Consider the following 26,237-nt stretch of genomic DNA (forward strand, 5'->3'; position numbering starts at 1 on the left):
ATTTCGCTTTTACAGTGGATGGTTATGGCGTATCATAGGGATAAATGTTCTTTAGTTGAGTATATTCATTTTTGATTTTGAGAGTAAAATCTTTATCCTTTGCAGATGATGGGATATGCAATTTGATAAGAAAATATTTCTTAGGTATAAATGTAAAGGCTTTGAGCATCCTTGAATAAAATAATTTAGGTATTTTGATGATAAATGTAATTTCTGGAATCACTTTACAACTCTTAATTAAACAAAGCTACACTTTTAGGAAGAAGTCACTTTTATAATAGTCTGATCAGCCAATATTGAATTCAGGCTTTCGACTTTGATTTTCCGTATTTTAATAACGGATGCTCAGATAACCGAAAGTCTTAACGAAATGCTTGCAGGATATCACGACAGTTAACAGATTAACTTCTTGAGCTCAACAGAAGAAGAGAAGTCAATTGAAGTCTGCAAATTAGGTATAGGTAGCAAACGCAAACCTTTTCTCGCAAATTTAAAAAGGAAAAATAAAAAACCTGTTTTGATAACACTCGGCTCCAACGGTCAAAACCATTCAAATTTCTTCGAGGACAGACAATTAACCCAGTCTTTCTTCGCACAAATTTAGTTCGGCTTCAAACACTTGGCTTTTTTTTTTTTTTTTTTTTTTTTCGCCCAAGACCTTATCATCCAGCTTCTAAATCTGCGCACAAATCCCAAATCCGTCAACTCTTGGAATACTGCCCTCCAATTTGGAGTGGCATACCTAAAACCCGTACATTCTTTGATGTTGTCCAGAAAAGAGCATTTCGGCTAATTGACGATCCCTCACAGACCCTTTAGTTAGTCTCCCAGGTAGTCAATTTCCGTATTGTCTGTTCTAGATATTTCTATCGGCGCTGGGTCAGCAGCACTTGTGGATACAAGTGCTGCTGACCAAAATTCGACCAGTTACCATCGGTAACTGGTCGAATTTTGATCCCATTCATCTTTCATTCTATCTCGGTTGACTACTTGGGGAAAGATAGCCTTCCCCCAAAAGTAACCCTCCAGCGTTTCAAAAAGAATATCAACAGATTACTTTTCTTTTGACCCTTGTTCATACATGGCATTGATATGCTAGCTACAGGCCATAGTAAAATAAATGAGTTTAGATTTTACGGTTATAGTAGAGAATAAAATGGCTTTAATATTAAAAAAAATGGAAGTGCAGAAAAAATTGGAATAAAGAGAAGATGAAAAATTGTTGATAGACTTGTCGCGAAATATTATGGTAGGCATGATATAACAGGTTTTCCCCTTTTTAAAATTACACATTTAAAATGGCGATAAAAGTAAATGGGAAAAGGAGGAATTTGAGTGAATATGCATAAGCTAGTCTGTAAGAAGAGGGGGAGATGAAAGAATCTCGTTCTGTGTATCAGTTTCTTCGGACTAGTGATAACAGTCGGTGCATTGCTCACTCGCAAGTTGATTTCTCACTACTCAGCTGACATTCGAAATCTTATTTGGAATTTGATGCATTTCCATACCACCAGAGTGGAGTTTTCTTTATATAATTTCGAAACATTTTCAATAGGTGTCAATAAGTGCTCCCCGCTTATTGACACAGTGGTACTAGAAATTTCTCATACGAAGTAGTTTATGGGAATCCTGACACGAAAGGTGTGTGAGAACCTATCGCACATTACCAAGAGTGGATGTTGGCGGATTTAGAATTAAATAATCCGAAAGCCTTGTACTGTACTTAAGCAGTATGGAAAATAGGTCTTATGTGAATTGGGAGATGATTTTCAAGTAGAGCTTAATTTAGATGAATTTCTATTCTGCTTGTTCATCAACCAATAAAACACACATAATGAAAATTAACATTGCTCGACTTTTATATGATTTATTAATCGTTACAATCGATTAGCAAATATCGTGAAGTTATGTGGGCCATAAGGAGCTCGTGATCGTTAGTTGGGGATAAGCTAGAGCAAGAATTAATTTTTTTAAATCCTGATTTTTCGTTATTCCCATCGGCTCGTGTGGCCAGAATGGCAACGTTATAAACTGGGGCCGAAATATCCCCACCAATGTCTTTTGATCCCACACTCGTCGCCTGAACGCGAGTATTCACTCATAACGTATCCTTCTCCAAGATATTTTACACATGTTTATACACAACACAATAACTTAAATTTTTTAAGTGCTAAAATTTAATCGTTATACATATTCTTAATGGGAATCCTGCCTCTTATATATGTCCTGAACTAAATTCAATTAAACCTTCTCTCTGTCTCATGTTAAGCTTAAACTAACCAACTGATTCTCGTTTCTATCACAATACAATTCCAGTACGCACATAGTGAATCTTTTCCGAATATCTTCCGATTCTGCTTGACTCTTCGAAATCTTGGTGAGTAAAGTTGTCAGTGGCAATGCAAATATCAGCATGAACAGAAATATGTATAAATCCTCTTCTCTTTCACTTTTAATTAACCTACAGTCTTCTTTCGTTTACTAGTTGTCTTATCAACGTGATTTACCAAATTGCATATCAACCAAAATACTGAAAGAAAGAAAAAAATGTTCATTAACTCTTTCGAAAGATTTAATCTGTTATCAAATCGCGCACATTGCATTTGTCCACGCTACTTTTAAACCTACTTTTTTATTTTAAACCTCGGCTTTCTTGATCTTTTAAGATTATCCATGAAGAACTTAAGTTATCCAAACTATTCTACTCAACGGATTTGAAATCATTCAGCGCACTTTTTTCTCCCCCCAATAATTTAAACCAAATCATTTGAATATATTAAATAGGGAGCTCCGAACACTGATTCCTCTTAACTGTTCTTAGATTCCCCTTTTACACTACTTACCTGTTGGCTGCTATCAGACAATCATAATCACTACTACATTTTTGGCACATATTATAATTAACGGTGCTCAGGTGGATTAAAGGTTTTGCAGATCCAAAAAAATATCGCATTATAACCATTACTGTGTGTGTGTGTGTGTGTGTGTGTGTGTGTGTGTGTGTGTGTTTACTCCTAAGAGTTCTGGAGGAAATATACACAGGCAAGAACGGAATATTTGTCTGGGCTGAAGAGTTATGGCAAATCTCTTGAATATAAGTATATATTTACCATGTTTGTGTGTGTGGAGGGGGGGGGGATTTCGATATTTTCCACTAAACGTATGACTTTAAGTTCTTGGAAGGAAGCCAAACTCAGCCTTGTTTTTTCTGTCTTAACTTCTCATGTCTAAACAGCAGTGTTTACATTGTTTATTTCTTCCATAAAAATATTTGTCTGTCCGTTCTATTTTGTTTATCATATTGAAAAGGACACAGTTACGAAACAGTTATACAAGCTTTTCTTTCTCGAAAGGCTTGACTACTCATGAATACATTCACGAAAAGTTGCTGCTATCAACCATTTCATTCCTTTAATGTGACCATAAAACTTGTTTTGATATTAGTTTATTAGTACATAAACAGTTACTGTTTACAATAATTTATTTACTAATTGTCTCGTTTTCGCGTTATGAATATTTTTTTTTATTTTTTTTTCAGGTTGAGAGGGTCTAGCTAGATGCTATTTATGAATTATATAGTTTTATTTTGAATATTTGTTCGAAGAAAGATTTATGTATAGGATTATTTGTGGACTAATTAATAGATGGATTATTAGAATTATTTGCATAATGTAGAAAGTGTGCTATTTAAATTAGAACTGTTGTCGGCACTTTTCCAAAAAATTTCAGAGGTAGTAGTTTTTATTAGAGGACCACACTTGAGTCCGATAACCCATTGTGGGAGGATGCTCCACTACACCCACCATTTCGCTATTTAAGCCTCCATCACACAAGTACATGTACTATACACCATCTACCGTATTTACTCCAATATAACTCGCCCTTGCGTATATCTTGCACCCCCAATTTTACTTTACGAGAAAAGAAATTAAAAAATTTCGCATAATGTTTAAAACTTTAAAAAAAATAGTGAAAAAGATAGTTTCAGATATTTTGGAATTTGGTTGAAGAAAATCAGCCTTTCAACTCAACAACCATCGACTTTTCTTTTGTTGTTGAGTCGCGGGATCTTAAAAGTCAATGAAAGGAGCCAAGATTGGATGACTAGATTCATGAAGAGGAAAAGTATTTCCCTTCATCCTTCGATGCCAAAGAATGCCGAAAGATTGCTAGGATAAAGTGATAGATTTTCATCGCTGTATGATTCAACTTAGGAAGAACAATAACTATAGACAATTGCGACATGTCGCACCAAACAACAATAACAGAAAAAAATGAAAGAGTGTGATAAAGCGTACAACTGGAAGTGAAAAACAACGACGCACCCATCATGCTTGCAATTACCGCAGATGGAAGAAAGTTGCCTCCTCACGTAATATTCGAAAGGAAAATAATGCCAAGGGGGGAATTTCTACCTGGAATTCATGTACGAGTTTAAGGAAAAGGATGGATGGACACTACAATGGTTCAAGATTGGATTAGGACAGTTTGGGACAAACGGTCAGGGGCTTATTTCGACGCCCTACTCTCCTCGTGAGGGATACTTTCCGTGGACATTTAGGACCTGAAATAGCAAAACAACTTTCGGATGTGAAGACCAATATGGCCATTATTCCTGATGGTCTACAGCCCTTGGATGTATCGCTCAACAAACCATTCAAGGACTACGTAAGAAAATTCTACAATAACAGAAACAATTCTACAATTAGAAGTGTTGTGCAACTGGATTTTGAGAGCTTGGGGCACGATTTCGCCAGAAATAATTGCCAAGAGTTTTTTTTAAAAAAACCGGCATCTCTAATCACCTGGATGGGAGCGGAGATAACGCTATTTGGGTAGATGACCTTTACAATGCATATGAGGAAACTGCTCTCGAAACCGGAAGTAGCGAAAACGAATAGTAAATTTTTGTTAAGTCATATCCATTTTCAGTTTTTTTTTAAATCATGGTGATCTTATGATTCCGAAATGATAAACGGACAAGCAATATGAACAGTTTTAATTTAATTACGGAAGCATTGTCGCTAAAGATTCAAGTATATCGCGTGATGAAGATGAGCGGCCGATCGCGTAAATAACGTTGATAATTAAAATTTAAATGCATTCATTTTATGAATGTGAGCAAGTATAAATTATAACGAATCCCGTGAATACACGCAGCTGGAGGCATAGGACTAACCACCTTATCCTCGGGACGGGTACGGCTTAGAAGGGCTAAAGATAGCTCCGTAACAGGCCACTAGGCCTAATACCTGAAGGGAAGAAGACTGAAAATTTAATTACAAACGTCATAATTTTTTTTCCCTGAAAAACTTTATCTCGCATTTTATTTTACTTTATATTCGAGTAAATACGTCATCTACCGCCCGCTCATTTTTGTCTGTAATTTGCGTGGGTTCTCGCGATTTGCATGTATGCAGGATGATAATAATAAAAACTCTGCTGCCTCCCTCTGACATCGACTAACTGACCTTCAAATTGAAAAAGCCTACATAAATATTCTTCTCGTTACCACGAGAGTCGAACTAAGGTCGAAGACGCAGTCCCGTATTACATGGAGTTAGCAAATTCCAGTGCGCATCTTATATCCTAAATTTTAATACATTCCACCTGCCTGAGAGTTCTTGCAATTTCGCTCTTTTACGTTCATACAAATAGTCACATTGAAATTTTGAGAAAATTAATGTGAATCGTCAATTTTGGCGTTTCGAATCCTTAATAAAATACAAATTAATAAAGCACGTGTACCCAGTTTAGAAAAAGTTTCCGTAAGGACGAAACGAATAAACTTGGGAAATTTGCGAAACCAGCCTAAAATATGCACTTACAATTAGCAGTATGTTAGCTTTAAAGTTTGATAGTTTCTGTTAAGATACTCGATGGAGTACTAAAATGGGGGGGGGGGGTTCTATATGAGGCTGCAGTCATGACTGATCCCAACATTTCCTAATAGGAAATGTCATCCATGAACGCGTTGGAAATCGCAATATAAGATAAAAGCTTATGTTGGTACTTTTTATCGGCAAGAGGGGAGGGACGGGCACTCAAGTGAAATAGTCGGAATGGCACCGTTCTGAGACCTCCACAATTACGAAATGTGGAAGTTTGTATGTGGGAAGTAAATTTATTATTTTTTAAGTGGAAAATTTGGTTGGTTTCAGGTTAGGCCTATTATTTCATGTTGAAATTTCCTACAATGATAAGGTTAATAATTATATTAATCCTAATAAACAAAAGTGGCTTAAAATTTAAAATTTTTTTGGCACTTATAAGCGCTCTTTTCATGTTTTTTTTTTACTCATTTGCAAATAAAAGTAATAAACTTAAATGTTATTTAGACATAGTAGCTATTGAAATTTATTATATTTAATTGGGTATTTAACTTTTTATATAATTTTAAACTTTTAATGTTAATTGAAACTGCACTTTTATTTATATTTTGGTGCTTTACCTATGCGTAAATGCAATTTACGTAAGTGGTACTCTGCAATGCGAGGGAGTTCTCGAGGAATTTCTGAAGCCATACAAAGGCTGGATTCATGTTCCTTCAGAGAGGATAAGGACAGAAAAATCTTATGCCGGTGAGCTTCATCTGGAAATAAGAATTACGTAAAAAAAAATTTTTTTTTTTAAATTCCAAAGATTTTTTAGAATACTTCAAACGTGACATAATTCTAGATATTCGCTGTCGCATTTCTCTTGTCAGTGGCATCATTTAAAAGATCGCCATTTAGGTGTCCGAGTGATACCATCTTCATGTTACCCCAATTCACATTGAAGAGTAAATGACCATATTAATTTAGGACCCTACCACCTAAAGACTAGTTAAAGATTCGACTCAAATTGTGCAACAATACTAATTGGAAGCCTAAAGCGGCATAAAGAGAATACGAATGTTTTAATATCTACAGCAGAGTTTCTGATTAATTTAAGCTAGTGTCTGCGGTATTATGTATTTGTTCGCAACATTTCATGGATAGAATTATCATGCAAAGTAATAGGGTAATCAAATACAAGCATATATTGATAAGGAAGGTAAGCTTCGTATAAATATCCGTGTTGATTGATTTTTGAAACAGTCGCTGTGTTAGATCAGTGCTTCCCAAACTTATGGATGTAAAGGCCCCCTTTGGAAAAGTTAAAATATTTCACTGCCCCCCATCAAAAAAAAAAAAAAAATCGTAATACAGACATATTTTATAATATTTATTGTATTTATATTGAATAAAATTTATATTCAAGATTCTGCGTTTGTAAGCGTTTTTTCATATCAATATCTTTTGAAATGAAACTTATATGAATAAGCAGATATTTACTTATATTCATTAAGCGCCGAAATACGCAGAAAGCAAAATTTGTGAACCAACACCAATGTGTGATTTTTTTCAATTAAAATATAAAAAATAAAAAAGAAATAATAAAAATTAAATACTTAAAAAAAAAACTACTTAGTCTTAAAACATTTTAAATTTGTTTTCATTATTTCACGGTCCCCTCAACAAAACTTGCGGCCCCCAAGGGGGCCGCGGACCACAATTTGGGAAGCGCTGTGCTAGATAACAGTGCTGCCCCCTATTATATTAACTATTTGTAATATAATGATTTCCAAAATCGGCTCGTATGAGAAATGTATCGTCCAAGTTTTTACGAATTTCGTATGAAACGTTTTGAAATTTTTATTTATTTTTCTTTTTTGTGCAAATCTAAACTACTTAAATGAAGATTATCCGAACGTATTTACCGAAATATTTTCACATAAAATTTAGTGAACATATTTCGTGCAGAAGTTTTACAATATAGTATTATTTTTGAGTCGCGACAGTGATTTAATATGGGAGACTGAATAATTTAAACAAATTATATGCATCTCATATGATTAAGAGCGAAAGTCAGTATCATTTTTATTATTCTTTTTAACTGATCTCAGTACAGTACCTACCTTGTATAATTGTTTAAGAAGTTAGTCCGAACATAAAACATCAAAACAAGAATTAGAGAAATTAAAAGTATTCACTAATAGTGTGTAAATCTAAACTACTTAAATATGTTTGTTTCAAATAAATTGCATTCAGTTTGGTTTCATAAGTAGCAGTTTCACCAATTTAGACTTACCTTGAAAGCGTGTAAAATGCATTTCCGTCCGGTACACTTTGATCAGATTTTTCTCACATTTTTTTTGTGATTTAATCTTTTCGAGGAACTATACTAACGCGAAAACTGACATGCCGGAAAACAAACGTTAACACGTTTCAGGTGTTAGATAACCTTCTGCTAATTTCCTCGCAAGTTATTGTGGCCAGTATTTTTAAAGGGGAAAGCAGATTACTGAATGTGTTGTTATAACTGATGGAAAGCATTATAATTGAAATTCTCTTTCAGAGAATTAGTTTTGGCTTTTGCAAAACTGGTAAGTTTAATGCTCCTAATTTTCAAATATTGCTCAAAGTGCTTGACAATTGATAAAGTAAGTGGTCGTTTCTTAATATGCGCAATAGAAACAGAACTGTGTGAAGCTCTAGCTTGCTTTCGGCTTTATTTAAATTTCTCGTATTTCCATACTCGATTAATACGGCTCGCTGATTTCGATCAGCTTCGTGTATAATGTATCCGGTGTGAATATATACTTATTGTACATTGTACAACGATAATTCCCGTGTAAGAATATGGGAAATTCGAAAACAGTCGCTGGCATTTTCCAGAACTTTGCAATTAGCGATAGCATATTTGTGCACGTCTTGTATCAGGTACGTTCCGAGTTGAGAGCGCACCACTCTGTCATAACGAATGTAAGCTCTTCGCGAAGTTTACAGTTTTCCTACTAGCCCTTAAACAATCAACATAAGCTTTACTTTGAAAACATAGGCTAGCTCTCCTTATGGCTTCAGTGTCCAATCCCGAAGTTTTAGTGTGTGGCGAGGAGGGGTACGTTTTTTAAAAAATTACATTACTTGTTTGATTAATATAAATCATTTCAGCTTATCACAAACATTTATTTAGATTTTGAGTTAATAATACAAAAACTCATTTTTCAGTTTTATCTAACTGAAAATGCACACCTGTGTGATGTCAAGTTAATATTTTGTTAAACGATTGCTTTCTTACTGGATGCGCTAAAAACAGCTTATAGCTGTTACCTGGCCAGCTTAGTGATTAAAAAAAAAAAAAAAAAAAGTCAGGGGAGAATGAGAAACATTTTTCAAGTGAGAACTTAAGTTATCTTCAGGTTGGACTTTCTCCTTATCTTTTGCTTTTCTTATGCGGCTTTCATGTTTGTATATTGTAATATGTGTAATATAGTGAGCATTCAGTAAATGCTCAATTTGGATTTGGTAAAACTTTTTAAACATTAAATAGGAATGAGATTGAAGCATTCACAAAACTTAATCTAGGTTAATAACAAAAATGCAAGTGCGGAAACTGAATGGGTTTAAGGGACGGTTCGATGATTTTTTTTTTTTTTTGCATGAGCGATTATAGACCTCCGACGATGTGTCCTTTGATTCCATGGAGATCAGATGTTAATAACATCTGACCTCCATGATTGGATTGGGTAGTACCATAAAAATCAGTGTTACTACTGAAGACTAAGAAAGTAAACGTGGCGAATTTGTGTATATGGTACTACATTAACTTTTCTTCAGATTTAACTAAATTTTTTTTTTTTTTTTTAGATATGATTTTAATTCTACACAGGCTCCTGTCATTAACACAGGATGTTAATGACAGGAGCCTGTGTAGCTCAGTGGATGTGGCGTTTGCCAACCACGGCGCTTGGCCGCACGAAGGAAGACTTGGTTTCGAGTCTAGTCGGCGACTAGAGGAAATTTTTCTAAGCCTTTTTTCGACCGGTTCCCGAGTTAGTCGATCTCTGGCACGGGCAAGCAGGTTTTTTCTCCCGGAAACTCGGGTTTTTCGTCCTGTAAACTCAAGAAAATCGACCGTAGAACCCACATTATTTCAGACATTAAATATATTGTGTTAGGGACCACGAGATGGCGGCATATTTGAGCCGTCTCTCTTCACTGAGTACCGCTTAATTAGTGATAGCCTTGGGCCATCTATCTCTGATTGGTACCAGTGGAGATTGAACTGCCCACTCAGTCTCCAAAAGTTAGATAGGGCTAAATGGCCTCGCCTACTCCCCGTATACGGGAATAAAAAGGCATTAGCTGTTTTTTTTTTTTTGATGATTTTAATTAAATGGACACTAAAGAATCAGCGGAAGTTAGTTGGTACTAACAAACTGGTTCACTGATTTAGCTGCTGATAAGGGTGATTCCATAATTTTTCACACAAGACAGAATGGTTGCCACGTTAATATGATAATATGTTGAATAGCAAGAAAATGTCGTGGCTCCTGTTTCTAAAAGTATTAAGAACACTTCCAAGAAGTTGCCTATTCCTAGACATAAACTAATAACTCTTTTTTTTTTTTTTTGCAAATGATCAGTCTACCTGAACTGATGGAAATATAAAACCAACATATTAGTTGGTCATGAAATCAAAGAAGGGTGAATTTATGGCGGAAACGTAAGGCTGTATTTGACATCCTCACAGGATGTTAATGACAGCACAGCTGTCAGTTGTGAGTGATCATGAGATAATGTTTTGGAAGGTGATCAAGCATGAGAAGGCTAATCTCCACACAGTTTGATTTCACTGTTCTTCAATTTTACTCATATTTATTTTTGAAACACATGGAATTAGAAAGTAGGTGATTATGAGAAGCTCAACTAGCATTTAATGTTGTAGGTTGAACTGCATGGAAAAGAGGTCTGAATATTCAAGCAATATGCATCTGTATTCCAAGCAGAGTAGGAATGAATTAAACAGTGAAATCAGACAAGCAATGTAGGAATAGATATACACTGAACATGTTGCAAAGGCTACACTGTGTATTTATTACTACTATAAGGAGCACATTGATAAGTGGGATAAAGAGGTGGGTTGTGTTACTGTAAAAGTTGGTCAGACCATGTATGAAATTGTGCTTTAATTTAGCTACCAAGTTGATGTGGAAAATCTGGAGAGGATCCAGAAATGAGGCAATAAGACAATATTGGAACTTTAAGCATTGATTATGGGAAGAGACTGAGGAAATGTAATTTACAGAGTTTAAAGGCTAGACAAAAGAGATGATATAATAATTGAAGGAATTTTACTGGATTAACCCAGAAGGGCTTATGCAGTGGATGGGAGAGGGGAAGAATGAGAAGCCATTTTTGGAAGTTGTGAAGAGAGAAGTGAAATTTTTACACAAAGTGTGAGTGAGTAGGATATCAGGGTGCGTTGTGAATGCTAGAAGCAGTGGCGCACTCAAGATCTAATCTTGGAGGGGACTGAGTGCTCAGGATTTAACCTTGGGGGGGGGGTGAGTTGAGTAGACGATTTGCGAATACACACTATGCATCACATACGACCTATGATTGAGCATCTGCAGTGATTGCTAATTCATAAGTAGTATAGAAATAGAAGACACGACACAACATAAATTAAAAAAAAAAAAAAAAAAAAGAATTTTAATTAGGAAAAGATTTTTCGAAATTTTTCTAGTGTTTTTCCCTTTTCTTTGGGGGTACACGGGGCCCCTTGCCCTCCCCTCTGGGTGCGCCACTGGCTAGAAGTATGCATGAGTTTAAGGTTTCAGTATATGTTGCTTTCTGAATGAGATCTCCTGTGCTGAGTGACTTAATAGAGGTTTGTAGAAGTAATAATGCACTTTTTTTCAATTTAGAAAAAAATCCATTAATGATATTAAGATAATTCTTGACTACATTTCAAACTACTCAGGCTGTGGGTTTGAATCATATGGTGACATGAATGCTTATGGAAGTCTTTAGGTAGTGGTGGAGATTTTCATTGCCCATTGTGAGACTTTCTTGCTTATTTGATGCCCAAAGCAGCTTAAAAAGTAATCAGGTTAGTATATGCAAATTCTGATTTTAAGCCAATTCACAGTACTTGATAAATGATAGGTATAAATCTTTAATGGGTTGAATACACATTAAAAATCAATTATCTGTTAAACTGTATGTGTCTGTGCACACACATGTGATTACCATTTACAAAATGTTGTAAACCTATATTATATTAGTACTGTAGGTGTTTTTATCTTGAATGTGTACATATTTTTGACAATCTAGAAATTCTACTTTAAAGACCAAAAATGAAACTCTCCTCCCCCAAAACACTTCAGGCCCCTCCAATGAAAGAGACAGTGGTCTCACACTAGGCAATGAAATTCATCTCCCACCCAAAGATGCTTTTTCAGTGATTTGGACTACCAGCATGCAAAGAGCAATGATTTAGCCCATCTATGCCAGTTATGTTTCCATCTGGGTTGCTTGCATTTATATTTGTCTGTAAAAGCTGGAAATAATTTATCAAAAGATCTTTATTTTCATTCAGTATTTCAACTGTTTCATAGTCATTAAGGACGCTTGTCAATATAATATGTGTGTGTGTGTGCATACACTCTAAGCATATCTAGTTTTAATTCAAACTTAATAATGCTTTCTCTATGAACATTATGCTGCAAGAAAGGTGAATATTCACTATTTAATTAAACAGAAAAACTTAAGTGGTGCTGAATTCAAAATGAACGTCTCAGAAGTTATCATTTCATGTTTTATTGGTCAGAGCTTTTCTATGAAGAGGCAAGTGAAAAAAAAAAAAAAAAATCTGCACCTCTGATAGGATAACCCTTTTTGAATTTGATGCTGTGACTGAATTGGACTGCATGGAGTACTACATCAGAGAACCAGTTGTGAAAGAAAAGATAATCCTGATGTAGATTTTTGAATGTTTAGAAATTGCCTTTAACGTCTACTGAAGTTGATTCTAGCAGACGATGCAATCCAAAAACTGTCCAGTCAGATGGAACAGGATTGAAGTTCTTGATGTGTTTGATTATGTAAGGCTGTATATGATCCATATACAGAGAAAGCTGTATATGATCTATAGTCTTGAAAGAATCTATACTTGAATTACTTGTCTCATTCTGTCTGAGTAGTTTGGATTACATTATTTGCTAAACACAACTTTTGGCTCTTAAAAAATATTCAGAATCAGGATTGTATTTTCTTCCCCAACCTAACATACAACCAGAGAGGTCTAATCTAGTACATGTAGTCCAAACTAGTTGCATGTGGCTGTCAGGCAACAGAGTAGTATATGGAGTAGTATCCAGGGGAATGAGTGCCTAGTGGAGTGCCTTAGGGCTTTAATATAAACAATAATGATCCTAGTTCAATGATATAGGAATGATTTAAGGGGAGAGTATTCATGCTAAACTGGGGAGGACAAGTTAATAATGGTGCTGTACAGATTCTGCAGGATGACATAAGTTGGCAGTGCAGATAAGGGATAATGGTTGTCAGTTTAATGTGGCATAGTGTAAGGTTATGCACTTTGGGATGAAAAGATTATTACATGACGCCTCCAAGTCCAAAGACTCATCGAGGAAGGGCACCTACTCTACAACTCTCCATCTCCACCACTCAATCCACCAAATGCAGCAAACTGCATTATCTACACCAATGCCATCTACTGTCCACCACCACTAGTATTTTCACAGACAATCACAAACATCCATGCCCATGGTGGGATTCTAACGTGCAGCATTTGGCTGGAGAGCAGATATGCTAACTACTCGGTCAACCAGGCTATCATGATGCATGATATGCATACAAGAAATTGAAGTTAGAGATTTGGGGATGGTGGACAGAGTAGAAATTCTGAGAGAAAGTTTTGCAAAAGTTGGCAAAATGACTTGGGGGATTATTTGGATGTTGAGGAACACTGATAAGTAGATGGGAGAAAGGGGATATTATCCCTCATAACATGGCTGATACAGCTGCATCTTGACTGTGGTGCACAGATTTGGTTACCTGGATTTCTTGAGGATGAAGAAATGGTGGAGAGGATCCAGAGATGAGTGATTAAGATGATGACATAAGTTTAGATGACAAGGGGAAAAAAAATGATGCAATATAAAAATCCATTAGTAACTGAAATTTCTAAGGATAATACAGAAGAAATTTTTAAATACATTAGTAGGGAAAGAGAATTAAGGCTTTCCTTACTCATTATGGAAGTTGTGTAAGAGTGGTCAGTAAGGTGCAGGAGAGGTGAAGTTTTTTTTTTTTACTTGGAGAGTGGTGAATGATTGGAATGAATTGTCAGAGGTAATAGTGCACAGACAGTGAATGAGTTGAAAGCTGTGAAGTTGGATCCAGAAACCAAATTTGAAATGTATCTAGTTTCGGGTAGTGCATTCAGATGCAACACTACCTATTAAATTGCATTTTAATTAGAAGTAATTATTAGTATTAGACCTCTACAATGTCCTGTTATCCTTGGGAGATCCTTACTATCCCTCAATATGCTTGTTAAACCATGCAAAGTCATTGTTTCTGTACTTGTCACACTCTTGGGCAGTGCACTTCATTTATCAATCATTCCATACAAAGAACCTAGTCCTTATTCCCTTGCTCACATTCTCTTTATTCAACTTCCTAGTCCTTATTCCCTTGCTCACGTTCTCTTTATTCAACTTCCTAGTCCTTATTCCCTTGCTCATGTTCTCTTTATTCAACTTCCAAAAAGCCTTTTGTTCTGTCCATTTTTTCTAACTCCATGCAGAATCTCTTCCTCGTTAATCTGGTCAAGACCTTTCAACTTGTCTCATATTATCCTTCCTTCCATGCACTAGACTCTTCAATTTCAGTTTCTCTTTATACCCAACATTCCAGAAACCTGATGCCCCCCCCCCCACTTAATCTCCTCTGGATTATTTTTCAACATTTCATATTTCAACATATTTTCATCGCCTTTGAACACTCAGTGACAATTATTAATCTTTCTTGCAGGTCGGTTTGCCTGCAAAAACCATAAATAACTTATTTATAGATCTTTATTTTTATCAAGTGATTTTTAATTTTTATGTTTTATTTTTTGTTTATCCTTCATTTTTTGCTCTCAATGTGTATCACTTTCTGGCAACTAAGTTAGCATTCATTAGACCACATATTTACAATGTTATAATTTTATTATTGCAAATACTTTGACCAGAAACTAACTGGTTATCAGTGTATCATTATAATCACAAGGTAAAGCTTTGTTGTATAATGAAACCTGAGTCATTCATGACTAAGCATACACACGTAACCACAGTAATAAGATTTTTTAATAAGTAAATATTTTGTCCTAAGTATCATAGGATATCATCAATACAGTTAATTCAAACAATGCTAGAAACTGCATTCAGTTAGGGTGCATGCTGCATAGAGGAATTCCATTGTAAGCATGCACCCTAATGGAATGCGATTTCTAGTATTGTTTGAATTAACTGTACTGAGGATGTCCTATGATACTTAGGACAAAATATTTACTTATTCACAAATCTCATTACTCTGGTTACATGTGTGTTTAGTCACAAGGTAAAGTAAATGTCAATTCTATTTAGAGTTGAGCCTTGTCGGATGCTACCTAGTTGGTGGTTACAATAAAATAACAATTAAAATCCAAATTTAAAATTAAGTAGTAGGAAATAAAATTTAATTTAATTACATAATGAAATGACAGCATTTTACACACACACAAAAATATACAATCTATGTACAGAAAACCTAATCATACTAATAGATATCTGCATAATCTTTCTCATCATTTTCCACCACAAAAACTTGGAACTATATCTACCTTAGGACACGGAACACGCTCTCTCTTGAATGAACCAGATGAACTACAAAAAAGAAATAAATCACCTCACTCTTATCTTTAAACAAAATGGATACTCTGAAAAAACTATTAAGAAATTTCTTCTGGATCCTCCTAGGCAGTGCACAACAGAAACTATTAATTTTAAAGGTAGCATCTCCATTCCATACATTAGCAGTCTCTAAAAAAAATTAGCTAAAGTCCTTATAAAATATAATATCAGGACGTTCTTCACCACACTTCCTAAAATCCGTTCTCTGATCAGCCATCCAAAACCTACTCATCACAACCTAAAATATCCAGGTGTACAGGGTGTTCGGGATAAATTTGACATATTTATAATTAATTATATTTTTCCGTAAGTTACATGTATTAACACACACTTCTCTTCATTTAAAAGTTTGGACCCTTCTTCATTCATATACAAGATGTCAGAAAGGATGGATAGCTGGAACCCACCTGAATCATGGAAGAGAATAACTTGTATCATGATGATTCGTGCCCGCCATCAAAATAAGGATATTACGACTGCTGCCCAATGCTCCCTGAATACAGTAAAAACAATCAGGCATGAACTAGAGACTTGCAATGGTGACTACGAGGATGTAGCAAGAAGAAAGATCCCTAGCAGACGATCTGATTGCGTTCGTACAGCAGAATTCCTCGCAAATCTGCAGGAACAGGTGTTGAAGAACCCTGGCATTGGAATTCGGGCTTTGTTCGTGGAGTTGCTAACTGTAGTCAAGCCCTGGATAACAAGGGTAGCCAATGGTAGGCCGTATGTGTGGCAGCAGGATTCGGCCCCTTGCCACACCTCTGGGAAAAGTCAAAAATGGTTGTCTGAAAATTTCTACGACTTCACCAGTCCAAATGTTTGGCCTCCAAACTCCCCAGACCTTAACCTCATGGATTATTTTGTATGGGGCGCAGTTGAAAAAGACACCAATCGCACTTCCAGTAATACAAAAGCCCAGTTAATGGATAAAATTAAAACAGTTTTTGCGGCCCTTCCCAGGGAGACTGTAGCATCAGCTTGTTCGAGGTTCCGAAGCAGAATTGAAGCTGTGATCGATGCTAATGGTGGTTATTTTGAGTAAATCTTGTTGATAGTATTGTAATTAACTCTGCCTGTGATGTTTTTTTGTCAATTCATTAAATTTAATAGATACAAAGAAGATTTTCTTTTTCCTTACGAAACTGTCAAATTTATCCCGAACACCCTGTATATAAATTATGGTGAGATTGCAATATCCCTTATTTTGGACCAACTAACAAATCTATTGAACAATGTATAGAAGAGCATAAGAGAGACATCTCTTACAAAAGATCTCATGCAACTGCGTTATCCAGTCATGTTCTTTTTTCAAATAATCCTAATGATGATCAACAAAGCCACTCCGTTTGCTGGGATAGATCAGAAAATATCTTTCGCTGTGATGATGAGTTTGAGAGAGAAATCCTGCTGAACCCATATTGCTCAAATTGTTGAGTAAGTGTCCAATTACTCAACAATTTGAGTTATAACATCCCAGATAGCCATGCTGCAGTTATTCAATATTGGCGTTCACGTGAGCCTGCACGCACACTTGCAATAAACAATGGCATGCCTGTTAGAACAACTTGAAAAAATACGTTTTTTATGTATCAATTATGTGTGGCAATTTTTACCTGTAATTTCCAGTTTGTTTAGATACGTCAATGTTTATTACTATTCTTTTCCTTTAAGAATACCTGAGGAAGGATGTTATAAGCCGAAACTAGTCGTATTATTCTTATTAAAATCTTTATAATTTATCTCGGTTTTTAGTCATTAAATCTATGTTTTTAAAATTTATAATGTATATATATAATATACCTGTGCCGTAGGCGTCTTTAAATGATACTTAGGACAAAATATTTACTTATTAAAAAATCTTATTACTGTGGTTACTTCTGCATGTTTAGTCATGAATGACTCATAGGTTTCATTATACAACAAAGCTTTACCTTGTGATTATAATGATACACTGAAAACCAGTTAGTTTCTAGTCAAAGTATTTGCAATAATAAAATTATATTATTGTAAATGTGGTCTAATGAATGCTAACTTAGTTGCCAGAAAGGTGATACACAGGTATATAATATACCTGTGCCATAGGCACCAGGGGGCTGAACCCCCTAGTATGTGTATATATATAAATACAGTGGAATGCACTATTGCTTGACATTTGAGGATATGAGACTCTCCCAAATGTTAGCAATAGTCATTCAGATTTAAATTCAGACAGTGTAGAAGTTCCTCAGCACTCTTTAAATAACTGCTCAAAGCTAAACCTGCACTGATGTAAAAGGTGAGTATTGTACCATAGAATATTGTGGTCAGTGTTTGCTCCATGCTGAGCAAGGCCAGATTTTTTCAGATTTATTGTTAATATAAGATTGATGTTCTTTTTAATTGTTTTTCAACAATGTTTGTTTGTTCAAAGCATGAGCGGAGTCACTGACACTAACTTAGTAAACACCAGGGCAAGAGAGGAGGAGTTTATCTTTCATGGATGGTAACCAAGAGGAGATTGTATTATAGGAACTAAATTGTATCTTTTCAAGATTTTAGCAATTGTCTTGGAGATGCTGTGATATATGGGATAGGGACTCCCCATACAAGTTCAGGTTTTTGGTGATGTGCTTGTAAGAATCCAAGATGAATTTAAACTTCCTTGAGGTGAAACCATTTTATAATAAGATGCATAGGATAGTACTCAATTCTAGTTGTAGAGCTTTGGAATTTGAGTAGATAATGTGCAATGTTGTTGACTTGATGTCTAGTTTTTGAGATGGATGATGTGTTGAATCTTACTGTATATAGTGGCCTGTGGAGGTATGTTTATGGTCAATAGATTGTAGCAACTATTTCAGAAGGGGTACAGAAAGGGGGATGTCCAGGAAGGCTAATTTTCCATCCTTTTCATTTTTCATACTGAAGTTAATGCATGGGTGTAGGCTATTTGATTTTGATTAAAAAGGTAAGTAGAGATTCTTCCGAGTCTGGCCAGGTGGCAAATATACCATCTACATATCAAACCCAAAAGGAAAGTTGGGGTTGTATTGAAGAGAATAGGGATGCTTCAAGTAGAAATTCAGCAAGTGCAGTTGATAACGAACTTCCCATGGCAGTTTTTTTTTTATCTGTTTGTAGAATTGGTTCCTGCAAATGAAATTGCCTGAGTGCATGGCAAAGCTGAACTGTTCAACTATGTCTGGAGGGAACTCTCCTGATAATATTTGGAGAGTGTCAGCCAGAGATACACTTAGTAAATAAGGACTGGATATCAAAGCTAATCATGAGATCTGTAGGCTGAATGGTTAGGTTTATTATTGTCAAAATCTGGTGACTTCTTCAGAAGCTTATTATTATTATTATCCCAAGACCTCATGGAGTCAAAGACTCATCTGGGAGGTCATTTTATCACACACACCTCATCATACCGTGTCTTCCCATGGCAGTTTCATGTCTTCCCATGGCACACACTCAAACTCTTTGCAGACACCACACTCTCAGGCAAGGCATTCCAATCATTCACAACTCTGCACGAAAAAACCTGTCTCTCACTCCCCCACTCACACCCTCTTTATACAGTTTCCAGGGATGACCTCTGGTTCCCCTCTGATCTCCCACTATTCTCTGTAGAACTTCTCCACCATTGATCTTATAACAACCCCTTACCAACTTGTAGGTCTCGATCATATCTCCCCTCTTCCTCCTTTCCACCAGACTCTGCAAATTACATCTTCTCAATCTTTCCTCATATGCAACATTCCAGAGGTTAGAAATACCTTCGTCAGTTGCCTTTGGACCCTTTTCAACATCTCTTCATCCTTCTGAAAACCCGGTGACCAAATCTGGGCACAATAGTCCATATGTGGGTTAATTAAAGCCTTATACAACTGAACAAGAATCTCCCTACTTCTACACGTCAGTGTCCTACGCATCATTCCCAGAAGCCTTTGTGTTGTCTTCGCAATTTTGGTGATGTGTCCCCTGAATTTTAGATCCTTATCCACTATCACCACCAGATCTCTTATTTCCTCTACCTCCAACAATATATTCTCACCAAGCCTAAATTCTGCATCCCATCTTTGTTTTACAAATTTTAAAACCTTACATTTTGCAACATTGAACTCTCATCCCCATTTCTGTGCCCAATCACTCAATTTATTTAAGTCTTCTCAATTTATTTAAGTATAGGTAGCTTAAAAGTGATCTAGGAATTTAGCTATGATCCGTGAGTGGGGGAGAGGTCTATGCAGTCAAACTCTGAGTGGAATTCCTTATGTATTTTTGGAAAGTCATAAAAATGTAGAGGTCTACCAAAATAGGTCTTTCAATTTTTTGATAGTTTCTTCATCTCAACTGATCACTTTGATTTTTTTTCTTTATATATATAAATATGATCCACTCACGAAAGGCCACAAGATCCATAGCACACTAGTGCCATGAGTGGGCAAGAGGAATAGAAGAGAGGAGGAGTCTGTTCACATTTTGCTTGAACATCTGAGGGTTGTAATCTTTCGGGGTGGGCAGAGTGGAGAGACTGTTCCAAAGGACAGTAGTAGATGTAATAAAAGAGGAGGCACTGAAATTGGTTCAGTGAATTTTAAGGCGGACTGTAAAAGGGTGTTGGTTAGCTGTGGCTCTTGTTTTAATGATTTTGGTGGGGGAGTGAGGGAATAATAGTGGCCAATTCAGCAGTGCACTGCCCATCAAAGTATCTGTAAAAGAGGCACAACACAGAAACTGAAAGTCTGAGAGAGGGATTGAAGTAGGTTTGTGAGAGAAGGATCATTAATTAGCCTGATTGCCCTCTTCTGGATAGGCAAGTAATCTTGGAGAGGATTTTGGTGCACCACCCCAAATATGGGAGCAATATTCCATGGCTAGGTGAATTTGTGCTTTGTATCGGGTTAGCACCTGTGAAGGTGTGAAGTAGTGTCTTGTGTGAAAACGTACTCCAAGTTTTTTGGTCACTGCAGAAGCTGTAGTTGAAATATGGTTGAACCAGGAAAGATCAGGGGGTACAAGTCAATCTGAGAAGAGAAATCTGATCATGTTTGGTTATCTCAGTATTACTGAAGGTAAGGGGGGGGATGTTTAGCTCTTTCTTACAAGAGATCAAACAGAACTGGGTTTTGGTGGCATTGAAGTTTACAAGGTTGTCCTTGCCCCACTGGAGCTAGGAGATCTGCATTCAAGTCCCTGGTTGTGGTAGATCTTGAGGATGCTAATACTTGAGCACTAACATTAAGGAATTAAGTTTAATTTGGCTGTTGGTAGAGTTCTGGAAAATCTCCTGCTAAGTGGACTGATCTTGTAACAGAAAAGAAATCTTTTTGTTGTACTCGGTGTCTATAACTACAGCTTTACCCTCATCTGCTTTTGTTATGGTTATTATATCATATGGAATTTTAGAGCCTTGATTTCAGCTAGAGATAAATTTAGGGGAAGACGTTTAGCTCTGAGTAGAATTGAGTAGTAGGTTTATTAGCATTATCACTTGAGAGGATAGTTAGGTTCCTCTCAGTGTTATGTAACAAATCCAGATATAGAATTCTTTTAGGCACTATAGCAAAATCTTGTCCTTTTGTGAGAACTGAAGTTTCTGCTGGAGCAAAGGAATGTCCAAATATGTTGACAACCCATCTGTTTATTGCAGGGTTTACCTTTTGTTGGTTGATTTTTGCTTTTGTGCAAGTGTATCAAACCTGTGGTTGAGAATAAGTGTTTTTATTGTAAGATGATTGGAGAGACTGTCCAGATAAGCTTAAAACTAAGTTAAAAAGATTGGTATTTAAGATTGCATATGAGCACAATGCTAGTGTCTAATAAACATTATGCAACAAGTACCATTTAAAAAATTCAACTAAGCAAAAAAATTACATATCCAGTTGATAATTCATAGATGTTTTTGTATTTTCCCAGTTAATGTGTGTTTTTAGTTCAGTTCTTTTCTCTGGTTTATTGCAACAGATTAGGTGAATTGGATACTCTGATATGGATTGAAGTATCTATATTTAATATCTGATACAGAAAAGAAGGAAATGAGGATCAGTGTAATTATCCCTCTCTTTCAGAGTCGTCAGCGTCATCTGGTAGCATCCTCTAGCAAGAGGGTTGCAGCAGATGAGCAGCTCTTCTCCATTTCTCTCTGTCTGTCGCTTCCATCATTCTTAAACTAGTCCACTCCACGATGTCATTAAACTCTCTAGTTGGTCTTCCACGTCTTCTCTTCCCCTCAACTTTCCCTTGTAATATAGTTCTTGTCAGGTGTCCCGAAGAACCTCTCAGAAGATGTCCTGCAAATCTGGTCTTTCTTTGCATAATATTCTTTAGCAGTGTTCTTTCCATCCCAACTCGTCTTAAAACTTCTTGATTTGATATTCTTTCTGTATAGCTAATCTTTTCCATCTTTCTATAACACCACATTTCCAATGCATTAATTCTTTCCATGTCTCTCTTTCTGAGTGTCCATGACTCACTTCCATAACTTGCAATACTCCAAACTGTTGCTTTAACTATTCCAATTCTAATGCCTATTTTAGTGTTCTTGTTTATTAAAATTCTCTTCATTTCCATAAATGCCGATTTAGCTTTGCCTATTCTATTTCTGATGTCCAACTCTGAAGTTCTTTTCTCTAAGATCCAGCTACCTAAATATCTTTCCTCCACATCTTATTTTTACATTATCTCCTATTTTTCTAACCATTATCATTATCTTGGTCTTTTTTGTGTTAATTCTTAGTCCATACTCTTTACAAGAGTTTTCAATTCTTTGAATAATTTGTTGTAACCCATTTTCACTTTCTGCCATCACCACTACATCATCCGCATATCTTAAGTTATTAATGATTCTTCCGTTTATTTTTATTCCTTCTTCTACATCCTCAAGTGTCTCTCTAAACATTTGTTCACTATAAAGGTTAAACAATAATGGTGATAACTTGCATCCCTGTCTAACTCCTCTCTCCACTGGGAATTCTCCTGTTTCCTCTCCATTTACACATACTGATGCTATTTGTGACCAATATAATCTCTTTAAAATTTCCAAGTCATAAGAGTCGATATCAGTATTTTCTGGAATGTCAAAAAGCCTAACATGTTTCACTGTATCAAATGCCTTTTCAAAATCTAGAAATCCCCAAAACAACTTTCCACCATGGTTTAGTGTTTTCTCCCCAATAATTCTTAGACAAGTTATAGCCTCTCTAGTTCCTCTGTTGGTTCTGAATCCAAACTGTTCCTCATTCATTTCTTTTTCTATTTTATTCCTAATTCTCTCTAAAATTATTTGCACCAGAATTTTTGCTGTGTGAGTTATAAGACTTATCGTTCTAAAATTGTTACAGTCTAAAACTCCCATCTTTTTTGGAATGGGAATAAAAATTGATCTTCTAAACTCCTCTGGTAATTCTTGTCCTCCATAAATTCCATTAATAATTTGCCATAACATTTCCATACCTTTTTCACCTATATTCCTTATAAGTTCTATCTGTATACCATCTATTCCAGACGATTTTCCTTCTTTCATCTTTTGAATTGCTAGATTCAATTCCTCTCTCATGATGCACAGTCTCTGCCCACTATGTTCTTTCCTTTGAATTTCTCCTCTTTCCCTGTCTTCATAAAGTTTACTTACATATTCTTCCCATCTCTGTAATATCTTCTCTTTTTCTATCAGAATTTCACCTCTTTCATTCTTGATTGCTCCAGTCCTTAGCATATTTCTCCTTCCTGTCATCATATTAATGTTTTTTATAAACACCTTTTATGTCCTTTCTTTCTGCCTTTGCTGTTGTATCTTTACTTATTTCATCTAACCACTCTTCCTTTTTCCTTATCTCTCTTTGTATCTCCCTACTCAAGTCTTTATACTGCTTTTTTCTCCTCTGTTTTACTATTAAATAACTTTCTTCTTTGTGTTATTTTCCTCAAAATATTTTCTGTCATCCATGGCTTCTTTCTTTTCTCTCTTTCCTCTTCTTTTTTGACTAAATGCAATTCTGTAGCAGTAATTATGCTTTCCTTCAGAATCTTCCATTTTTCATTTACATCATCATTTTCTTGTATATTTCTCTCGTTCATTTTTTTCCTCTACTTTCTTTGAGAATTCATTTGCCGTACTTGGTATCTTCAGCCACTCCATGTTCCATGATTTGTTCCATTTCCCTGTAGTTTTGGCTACCAGGGAGGTCACTTGTTCTCATATGGATATGGACCAGATTGCATGTCAGTCATATGAATCTTCTTTACTAAAGCCTGCGGGAGGTGGAGAAGTGGAAGATGGAAAGTATTCATGTGGAAAAGGGGTTAAAAGTAATTTTTGCATTGGATCTTGGAATGTGAATACCTTATATCAAACTGGAAGATTGGAGATTGTAAAGATGGAGATGCCAAGATTGAAAATAGATGTTCTGGGAATGGCTGAGGTGAGATGGAAAGGAAAAGGAGATTTTAGAACGGAGGATGGAATAAGAATAATTTACTCAGGAGGGGAAGAGCAACATCAAGCAGGTGTTGGAATAATATTGAATAAACGAGTACAGGATGTGTGGAAGGCTACTGGCAAATCTCAGACAGAGTTTTAGTGGTAAAGTTGAAAGCAAAACCAAGAAATATTTTACTTATCCAGATATATTTACCTACTTGTAATTATGAGGATGAGAAGGTAGAGTTTATGGCACTATGGAACAGGGCTTGAAATGTAAAGAAACAAAAGACATAATTATAATACAAGGCGATATGAATGCAAAAATCGGAAGAGGAAGGGAGGAAGATATTGTTGGGATATTTGGATTGGGAGTGAGAAATGAAAGAGGAGATATGTTGTTGGATTTCTGTAGAAAGCATGATTTAGCCATTATGAACACTTGGTTTAAGAAACATCCAAGAAGATTATACACATGGAAAGCCCCAGGGGAGGATATAAATAGTAGAAGAAATCAGATTATATTTTGATAAACAAAAGATATAGAAACGTTATAAAAGATGTGGCAACATATCCAGGAGCAGACTGTGATACAGGTCACATATAGTTGTCAACTAAGATAAGGATTAACCTAAAAAAGGTAATTTTAGAGTAATCTTTCAGATTACTCTAAAATAATCAAAAAAATATTTTTATAATCTTTGAAATCATACCTTTCCTACATTTATGAAGACTAGATCAGTGTTTAGCTAAATTTGTTTTTATGTAAATTTTATCTAAATTATGATTAGATATTTTGGCACCAATGATACTAATCTCCTCTCCATCTAGCTAATCTATTATTCATCTTCATTTTTCTTTGCATTGCCACAAGTGATGTACAGTCTATTAGATGCCTTCAAAATGTCCAAAAATAAATGTATAGTAGTCCTGTTTATCCAGCTCATTATGAAATGCAAGTGGATTGCTAAATTAAGGTTTACACTTCAGATTTTTGCTGATTGTTATAGAAAAATCCTATGTGTATTCTGTTTGTAACCAGTCTTTCCAGCGCCTAGGCTACAACTGTAGATATAAGACTGATAATTGGAAACATTTTTCATACCATTTTGTGCTCTACTACTATTTTTTAAACTCCTTGCATAGTCACCTCTTTGGCATTCCCTTAAAAAAATTTCTTTAACATCAGTTCAAACACCTCATGCTTCTGGTTCATTCACTTCTAGAACTTTGATAGTGGTTGTGAAATGATGTGTAACACCCTGCCTCCTTTCAGGGTGTTGTACAATTACCCCTAGTATATTTTATACTGGTTGTACAACCAGTATAAAATATACTAGGGGTAATTTTCTGCAGCGGTAACTGTATATTGCCTATGTCAGATGTTCTAACTATTTCCTTTCAGATTATCCAATAATATTGATGTAGGTTGATCATATGCACTATCCAATCAAAATATCTGGACATCTCTTCGTAGTAGAGGATATAGCTATATACCCCACAACCATGCTTCAAACAAGTATAAAAGGAAAAGTCTTTACCATCTTTATAGACCCACATTAACAGTAAAATGGGCTGTACTGCAACTTCTGATGTGGTACTATCGTAGGAAATTTCTGGAAATTTCTGTATTACTGCAGTTGCTCTGATCATCTATAAGTGATGTTATTGTGAAGTGGAAATGCCTAGGAGCAACAACGAAACAATTGCAATCTGGAGTGTGGAATGGTGTGGTAGGACACAAAATCAGAGCAGAACTACTGCGTGCTGAAGTGTGTAGTGTGAAAAAAAAAAAAAAAATCACCTTTACTTAGTTGAAATAATTGCTACTGACTTCTGAAATGCCTCTGCAAGCAATGCCAGCACCACAACTATTCATGGGAGCTGAATAACACAGGCTTTCATAATCACAATGTTGCACACAGGCTTAACATCCACAAGAGCAATGCTAAGTATTAAGTGTGGAATGGTGTAAAGCTTGTCACCGTTGGGTTCTGGAACAGTGAAAACACATTCATCTGGAAATTAAAGATGCCAAGAAATTATATTCTTGGTTTA

The 26,237-nt window shown here is 35.7% G+C and overlaps 1 protein-coding gene across 4 annotated transcripts in view; it reads left to right on the forward strand.

Moving 5' to 3' along the window:
• The window catches only part of LOC150106874 (proton-coupled zinc antiporter SLC30A2-like), a 185,963-nt gene that overhangs the window by 33,553 nt on the left and 126,173 nt on the right, over positions 1–26,237 (forward strand). Inside the window, exon 1 of one of the 4 annotated variants that reach the window (XM_090393365.1) lies at positions 8,155–8,407. The exons of 2 other annotated variants lie outside the window; for them this stretch is intronic. Coding sequence is in view for 1 of the 2 variants with exons in the window: in XM_090393361.1 (XP_090249487.1) it covers positions 8,876–8,922 (47 nt within the window). In the remaining variant the exon portion in view is untranslated. Of the gene's footprint in view, positions 1–8,154; positions 8,408–8,760; positions 8,923–26,237 lie in introns of those variants that run through there. One more of the 4 variants, XM_090393361.1, reaches the window with a different exon arrangement.

This window comes from Typopeltis vanoorti, chromosome 5 (genome assembly GCF_054136105.1).
Source record: "Typopeltis vanoorti isolate ZY-2024b chromosome 5, IOZ_Tvanoo_1.0, whole genome shotgun sequence".
In the NCBI taxonomy this organism is placed as follows: domain Eukaryota; kingdom Metazoa; phylum Arthropoda; class Arachnida; order Uropygi; family Thelyphonidae; genus Typopeltis; species Typopeltis vanoorti.